General features: G+C 42.6%; 1 protein-coding gene across 1 annotated transcript in view; it reads left to right on the forward strand.

Moving 5' to 3' along the window:
- The window catches only part of CUNH5orf22 (chromosome unknown C5orf22 homolog), a 17,828-nt gene that overhangs the window by 1,130 nt on the left and 7,746 nt on the right, over positions 1–8,952 (forward strand). The window contains 3 exon segments of the mRNA XM_025209956.1: positions 5,326–5,471; positions 5,777–5,926; positions 8,902–8,952. The exon segment at positions 8,902–8,952 is cut by the window's right edge and continues 1 nt beyond it. Of these exon segments, the coding sequence (XP_025065741.1) occupies positions 5,326–5,471; positions 5,777–5,926; positions 8,902–8,952 (347 nt within the window).

Raw genomic sequence — 8,952 nt, forward strand, 5'->3', positions numbered from 1 at the left:
CTTAGCCCACTGGCTTTTAGGTTTGCTGCCAGCACTTTCTTATGATGGCTTGCCTCAAAACAAAGAAATGCTCCAACTTTGATGACCCGGTGGTCACTCACTCACTGGCATGTTAGAGAGAGCAATATAAAGTAAATAAGAAAAAGACTTATTTGTATACTTATTTGCATATTTTTCAGTGTATAATATTTTTTCAGCAAATATGCTGATTTTGAGCTTCCAATAAAATAATTTCATAATCAAGACCTGGTGATGCTGGCTCAGGCAGGAAAGCTTCAAAGACCACTGAATGCCCTGGAGTGAAATAGTGGCTGGCTCATGTGGTAGGAGCTTCTGGCTCAGCCTAGAACAGAGGTGGAGGCTACTTTAGTCCCATCAGAATGCGTGAATGGACAAATGGCATCACAGCAAGTTCACAATGTGGTCCTAATTCTAATTCAAGCTCCTCTGTGTGAACCTCGGTGGCGACATAAAACCTCTGTTGCTCAGGCACATTGGAGAAGGGGGCGCTGCACCTTGGCTTGCTCTTCTGATCCATTCATTGTAATCAGTTTACAGCGAGCAGGAGCGTGTCATAGAATCATAGAAAATTAAGGTTGGAAGGGACCTCAGGAGGTCATCTAGGCCAACCCCATGCTCAAAGCAGGGCCATCCCCAACTAGATCATCCCAGCCAAAGCTGGGTCTTAAAACAAGCCTCCAAGGATGGAGATTCCACCACCTCCCTGGGTAGAGACCTGTCACGTAGACCACCTCAAAACGACCTGTCATGACTAGGATCCTTAGGGCAGCGATTCCCAAACTGGGTTGCAGCATCAGTGGATGGAGTTGCAGCGGTGAGGGGGTTGGGAGTGAGGGGCCACACTGAACCAATGGGATCACGCTGAGGAAATGGGGCTATAAATGGGGCTATGCTAAGGAAATGTTCGGAAAGCACTGCCCTAGGGACACTTCACTGGTGCACCCATGTAAGTCAAAAAACATTTGAAGAAGGCAGAGTAGTTGTGCTCCCTGGGTAGCTTCTACCATAGGTGTTGTAAAAGTGCCTTGCCAGGAACAAATAGTGCCTGTGGGCGTCTATACACATGCTCCGTGAACCGCTCTAATGAAAGTGCTGCAGCATCACATGTATTCAGCATCCCACACTTCAGAATGGTGGCAGGAGTGCTTAAACTAAAGCTTGTTTGGCAAGATATGTGCTAATTAACACGTGTCGGAGCAGGCATTTGGCAGATGTGTAGGTACCCTGTTTGATTAGCCTGGTAGCTGGGCTGAGACGCAGGCACAACTTACCTTACTGTCATTTACGCTGCTTTAGTATTACCCCTAATATTTCCAGGCTTAACATCTGATCTGAGGAAGGTCTGTTACATACCATGTGTCTGCTCCTTGTGAATAGAAGTATACATGTGTTTTATGGGTCCAGACTCTTTGCTCTACTACTGCATGTGAACCGAAGCATGGGTGCCTTCCTCTCCTCCCCTCCTCCCCCCAAAGTTGGCATCCTTCTGTACCAGATTTAAAAAAGAAAAAAAAAAAAAGCGAGGAGCCAGAATCTACTTCACCTATTAAACATCAAAATGAGAATCTTTTCCATCCTCCTTGAACCTCTGAAAACCAGTTAACCAAATAGCAAATGGGTCTCCCACCTCAGTGCATTTTTTAGTCTGAAGGCTAAAATGATGACACATTACCTAAGTAGGTCCATTAACATTTTGTCAGAGATCTGAAAATAGTATAATGAAATCACACTCAGACACCTAATAGGTAGAGTGGGAATAAATGCGCACTCTCACATATGACAGTATTTATCTGTGCTATTTTTTATATCCATTACCTTGTTGCCTGTTATTTTCAGGAAGTATCAGTAGTCACTCTAATAAGTGCCATTATTCCTCGTGGACATTTAAGGGACTGTTTGGTTTTTTTTGTCTACTCCCATATGTGATGTTCTGAGCAAACTGGCAGTAACATAATGGGTGTCCCCACGAGCGGGAATGTGCATTTCTCTGGGGAAAACTAGTAGCAGCACATGTTTGTGCTGTTAGTTGTCCCTTGGGAACACCCCTGCACGCGTGCTCTGGAAAGTTGCCCCGGGTTGGGTAGGGGAAGCTGGGACCAGCACCTGGGCTGGGGCCAGTAGCCTTACTTGGGGTCCTGGGGGCCCCCAGGGCTGCAGGAGTGGCGATCTGGGCATGTCAGTCCTAGCCCGCAGCCAAAGCATGGCTCCAGCCTGCCAGGCTCTGGTTTTGAGCAGCACACACTGTCACAACGTGCAGCATCCCACTTTTTTTTGGCGCTTTTTTTTACACTGGGATTGCCCACTGTCAAAAAAACCCCACTGCGCTGCAAATTAGCAGCACAGTATATGCATATATGTGTGGTGCATGCAGTTTGCGGCATTACAGGTGGGTTTGCGGTGCCGCAAACCTCATGTGCACGCTCATGCAGGTATGCCCAATGTGTTGCCAAAGTAGGGTTGGGGTGCCCTCTCCCAGAATTTTCTTTATGGACCACTGACTAAATGCGGTGGTCCCTCCTGGTAATCCTTGCGGTAATTATGGAGTGCTCCAGTTTCAGAACCAGCACTGGAGAAATTGATGTTAGGGCATGCAGAAATAAGAGGCATTGTATAGTATACTCCTTTCACTGGTACTGATTTGTTACTGATTGGCACTTATGCCTTCCCTTGACTTCTTTGAGAGCATTAGATACAAAACAGTGACAGGATCTGCTGTATATCCACTTCAGGTACATTTTAAGTAGTGCCTTTGGAGCTGAAAAGTCTTAGGGCATGTGTAGATGAAACAAGGGCCCTAAATTGAAGTGGGGGAGGACGTTAAAAAACACTGCTTCAACCCCCACGCAGCTCAGGCAGGCAGGCAGGCTCTGGGGGGTGGGGGGAGAGCAGGCTCGCTGCTTTTCTTGGGCAGAGCCTGCTTTCCCAGGCTGCTGCCAGGCTGTCTGCAGGACTTCCTACAGAGCTGCGGAGCTGCATGGAGCCCAGTGCTTCTGTAGAGGCAGCAAAATAAAACTTCTTCAAGTTTGACTCCCAAGTCATTTAAGGCACATTACACCACTACAGCAGCTGGAGTTAATGTGCAATACTCCGCCGAGGTGTGCAAACACCGACACCATTAAAGTGGTGCAAAAGCATTTAACCTGCTTTAAAGTGCCATACACACGTGCCCCTTGTTTCGTCTATACACGGCCTTAAGTTTTTAACCCAGCTAAATTTCTGTACCTCCCAAGAGCCAAGCAAGGTCCTTTGAGTAGATGTGATATCTTTTATTAGACCAACTGAGTAGTTTGAAAAAAAAGTTCTTAGCAGACTTTTGGGCGCAATCGCCCTTCTTCAGGCATAGGGAATCTCGGCGATTGTGCCCAAAAGCCTGCTAAGAACTTTTTTCTAACTAAGTTGGTCTAATAAAAGATATTGCATATGCTCAAAGAACCTTGTCTGCCTATGTCCTAAGACCAACACAGCTACAACCCACAACTGTCCCAAGAACCAAAACGTAAGTGAATGGGTAAGGTTAATTGGGCAAGGATTCTCTTCGCTCTGTATTCACTTTTATCTATTCTTATCATACATATCTTTTGGCAAATTCCACAGCAGGCAGTAAGGCAGTGATAACAGAATTTTTATTTTTTCACTGTAAGGCACACTGTGCCTCAGTTTCCCCACCTGATGACAATATAATCATAATTACATTGCCACGGTGCTGAGATTAGTTGCTGTTTGACATATTGATGCTGATTGTCATATTAACAAACCAGAGAATTAACGTAAATAGCATTTCCCCACGTGTAACACAAAATGGTAGAAGTGAAATGTACAATTTGACTCTTAAAAAAAATTAAGTTGTTTGTAAAGCTTACTTTCTTGAAGGAGCTATAGTACTCGTACTCTGAGGTAGTTTCTTACATAGTTTCTTTGCAATAGCACAGTCTAAGGAGATAGTCCTTCATTGAATCCATGTGAAGGGATCATCTGCTTACGGTCTCAGAAGCCCACTGGGGTGCTGTATGGGCAAGTGAATGAGAACTGAATAGTAAGCCTTCAGCACGACCCCAAAAAGTTTTGTTAATTAAATGGGAAGGAACAAAAGTCTATTTTATGTTCATAAGGAAAAATGTGTATAGCACACCTGTGGGCTGACGTAAGAAAAATATCAAAACTAACCAACCCATAAACCCTTGTGGTATTTTTAGTTATAGTGCAAGAACTGACTTTAAGGCTCAGATTTGTGTCTTTATTCACATAGTCTACCACAAACTTTATAGAGTTATTGCCACACAATCTTTTCCCCAAAGTCCCCTCCCTCCCGGCCCCTTTTTTCTGGCTTTTTTGGTAATCAAGAACTCTTCATAGTATTAAACTCAGACAACGTGTTCTGCGGACATTTTAATTTATCATCACCTCCTGGGTTGCTACCAGATAGTTTCTGACCAGAGCTAACCAGTCCCTAAAAAAGGCCTAAAAAGAAGGCACGTGTTTCTGTCCCTGTCAGAGTCCTTCCTTGGGTGGATGATACCTGTGTTGTCTTCTGGATTACTTACTGAACCCTCCTGGATATGCTGCTATTGATGGCAGACCTTGTACTTGCTGCCTCTCTTAATGAAGCATCTTATATTTAAGGGAGTTGAGATGTTTAAGCTGTGACAGCCATTGATACTTAAAAGTATCATCTTGTCTTATAAAGTGAGTTTCAGTTCCTACTAAATAGGTACCGTTACTAGGGATAATGCATAATTAAGCCATGTCTGGTTTATAATCCTGTTCCTCTTTGGAACGTGGACATTAAATGAAATGGATATTAAAACATTTCCCTGAAATGAGTTTAAATGAAGCTAAGCTTGGGAACTTGAAAAGTTGGTAAAAACTACATACAAATTAGAATAGAAATAAAGATGAGAAAGACTGCTTTGTCAGTTTATTTTATATTGAATAGAGAATTCAACTTGTGAACATCAGCTTAGTCCAAGCATGGCAAGATCTTAGGAAATAAGAATTTTACGTGGTGCATAGGTGGTGTCTTAGAAACTGTCTCACGCCTACTTTTACCTTCTGAAGCCCACTAACAGCCTGCTGTAATTTCTTCTTCATAGGTTGTCTGACTTACTTATGCATAGACTTTAGGATTATGTCAATGGCCCATGAGTGGATCAGTATTATACACCAGTGCCACATTGCTTTTTGCTAAGAGAGTACTGAGCCCTGATGTGATGATGGATAGGGTTTACTAATTTGTTTGCTGTTAAAAATGTTGCAGTTTCTAACCCACTAGCAAGAACTGAAATTCTTCTGTTTCTGTTGTTTTAGGTTCTGCCTTTTATTTATCGTGCCATTGGTTCAAAGCATCTTCCTGCCAGTAACATCAGCTTTGTTCATTTTGACTCCCATCCCGACCTCCTTATTCCTGTAAATATGCCGGCAGATACTGTCTTTGACAAAGAAGCTCTGTTTAGGTAAAATGTTATATGTTCTTCCTCAGAACGTCTAAGTACCATCTTATTTACACAGAAGATAGGTAGAAATACTTGCAGAATACGTTTAAACGTGTGATAGGAGTCAGCCCTAAAGCACTCTTAACCTTTTTACTCATACTTGTAACTGTTTATACTCAAAGGATGCTTATTGACAAATAATACTTGCAGTTTATTTATGTACCTTTCCCATATATGGAATATATTCATGGAACTGACAGCTGTTCACAAACAGGAGACAATAAGTAATGTAATTAATCATCTATTTTCTCTCCGTTGATTTCCAGTGAGCTCAGTATTGAGAACTGGATTATGCCTGTTGTTTATGCTGGCCATATTTCTCAAGTGGTATGGCTCCATCCAATCTGGGCTCAGCAAATCAAAGAAGGAAGACATGATTTTTTAGTCGGTAAAGATGCATCTACCACCACAATAAGGTAATGTATCCATTTACTTGAGCTAACAATATAAAAATTACTTGAAAGTTTCCCATACACACATACATACATGAAATTGAGGATAAATCCCTATTTCCCAATACTAAGTTCTATACCTGAGGTCTGCTGTACCTTGCAGCCCAATAACTGCAGTTTGGAGCAGAAGTGACTGTTGATGGTTATGTGTGCTATATGGTTTGCCACTCCAGAGGTAATTATGAGCAATGGAGGTTGTGCGGAAAATTTCAGCTGAAGTCATTGTCAGAAATGGGTTGAGGCTGTGCCAACCCCTCTCATTCTCTTTAGGAACTTGTTGATTGTGGCTATCGCTTGGAAAGGAGTCTCTTATTCTCCTGCACATTTTTCATATCTAAAATTAAAGCTGTCAGAATGTCTCTACTGATTTCTCCATCCTAGCAGGAGAGTTCACCCTTTTATTCCCTTATGCCTATGGCTCTGTTAGGCACAGGAGTATATTCAGAATGTAAATCCAGGGTGCCCTTTCTTCTTCCTTAAACTGAGGAAGCAGAAACTGTATTTGCTAGTCTTAAGCAAACCTTTGATCCTAGGGAAACACAGGGTGAGATTACACGTTAGAGTTAGCAAGTGCTACTTGTAAGGTATGTTAGTCTGTGTTAAAGTTAACTAGTGCTAGGGATCAGTCACAATTTTTGGTGTTAATACCTTCTCTAATGTGTGCTGCCCAGACCTGCCACTAGAGGTCTGGTGAGCAGGGGTGTGACTAGGAGCTGTAGATCTGCTGCATGCCTTCCCTACTCAATGACTCTCTAGCCATGGTCTAGGCCTGGGGGGGGTGGTCTCTCCGTGCCACTTAAATCACTCCCTCCTCCCCCCACAAATCACACTGCTACTCCCCCATCAGCTGCCAGATTCCCCTGCCCCCCCCTCACACCCAGATCATCTCCCCAATCCTATGATTGATGCTCCACCACAGGATCACTGTCCTGCCACCCCAATGAGCCTAAGAACAGTGAGAGGTCGAGGAGGGGGAGTTCCTCTCGTTGTCTGCTCCTGGGATCTCTGCAGCCCATGTTGCCCCCATGCTCCCAGATTCATCCCCACCAGGCCTTGCAGCTTCCTGACCATACCCAACTAACCAAGTTATCTCTTCTATAACCCCTTCCCCTGGGAGTCATGCTGTCAGCAGGTAGGGCTGATTTGTTCACTGCAATTGGTTAACCCTTTTTCCAGGCTGTGCAGAGTAAGTAGATCCTAGCAGAGCACCTGGAGACAAACTGTAGGCACCAAGTGGGCATTTCAAAAGCATCTTAACAAGCTGGGTCCCTAGCTCCCATTGACTTCTAAGCTACTTAAAGAATTAACCTGCTTAGATTCTTTTTAAATGTCTTTAGGCATTAAACCCCTCATGGCTAGGGATCTCTGGAATTCATGCTGCAAGTGCATGGCATGGTAGCTTCTTTAATCTAGGAATATTCCCCACACACACCCCTGCTGCTGATTGGCAGAGGGGCCCTGTCACTCACCACCTGTACCTGATGGCAAGGAGGCAAAAACCACAGCATATTTTAAACTACAGTTTTCACCTCCAAGACATCAGGCATGGGTGGCAAGCGACGGGGCTCCTCCCCCAGTCAGTGGTGGGGAAACTCCAAGATTAAAGTAAGTGCCACACTTCTGGCACGAATTCCAGAGATCCCTACTCATGACATCCAAGTTTCTCAAATTAATAGATATAATCTTTTCCCACCCAATTTGCATTTATAGACAGGAAGAGGAAAGGAAGCATTCATATTTATCAACTTTAGTGATTGGAAAATATATTTTCTCTGCACCCACTTGCAAAACTGAAACCAGAAGTAAACAGAAATCACAACAGAAATCACAGTTATAGTTGGGTACAAAGTGAAGATCAACATTCGTTCTTTGAAAATAACATAGAAAGAGACAACACGGTGTGTTGTATCTTTTAGAAAGATTAAGTTGTCTTCAATAGTTAAAGGTGTTTTTCCCCTAGTTCTGAAGAAAATCTCAAAATCATCTTTTATTCATAATAGAGGAATCATTCATGTAGCACATTTTTTTTTTAATTAAATGATTTTATAGTAAATTTAGGCCTTAACATAGCTCCCATTTTGGAAGGTGAGGTATTTTTGCAAGGGAAAAATGTATAGAAGTTGCAAAAATTTTATTTAAATAAAAATCTGAACTTAATTTTAGTTTTGCTACTTTAATCATTGTTTTCTGTCTCCTCCTATTCCCACCTCTTCCTATCCCCCTTCCAATTTTGAGTAGATCTGGAACTAGACTAGATTTCTGACAGCTCTTTCTAACTATACTGCTGATCTTCTTTATAACTTAGACCTTCAGGGGTGTCAAATGTAAGGTCCATGGTCAGATCCAGCCTCTGAAGCCTTATGATCCTGCCCATGGGTCTTGGACTGAACCTTCATACTGCATGGCCCATATTGGGCCACATTGGAGCCAGTGCACAGGGCTGGCTCAGTGAGACACCACTTGCAGCACACACTCTGCCAGCCCCTGTGTTATGCACAGCTGGTCCAGCTCCACGCACCCCAGTAAATTCTGGAATTCCAAAATTTAAACTATCCACAGCTCTACATTCGTATAGTATACCATGCTGTTGTCATGATGTACTTAGTTTATTTGAATTTTCTTTATGATATAATCAATAGCAAATTATATTTTAATATTACATAAGGAAGAATCATTCTATTACCAGCTGTAATTTTGTATGGGCTTTTCATAAATGCTTAGTATATGACTTAGTAAAAAACAAGATATTACATTAGAAGAACAATCCAGTTTAAATTGAATACATAAGGATCTTTTATGGGTACTATGTGCATATTCTGCAAGCCATGCCACACATCCACTTGGCTTACCGAGAGTCACTTACTATGAAGGCTCTTACAGTCTTGATTCTAATCTCTTTGGAAGGTCATACATTAAATGGGACCTATTCTCCATTCCAGGGTTACAAGTACAGATCATTACTTTCTAAGTGATGGTCTTTATGTTCCTGC

This window comes from Alligator sinensis, unplaced genomic scaffold (genome assembly GCF_000455745.1).
Source record: "Alligator sinensis unplaced genomic scaffold, ASM45574v1 scaffold408_1, whole genome shotgun sequence".
NCBI classification, from domain to species: Eukaryota; Metazoa; Chordata; order Crocodylia; family Alligatoridae; genus Alligator; species Alligator sinensis.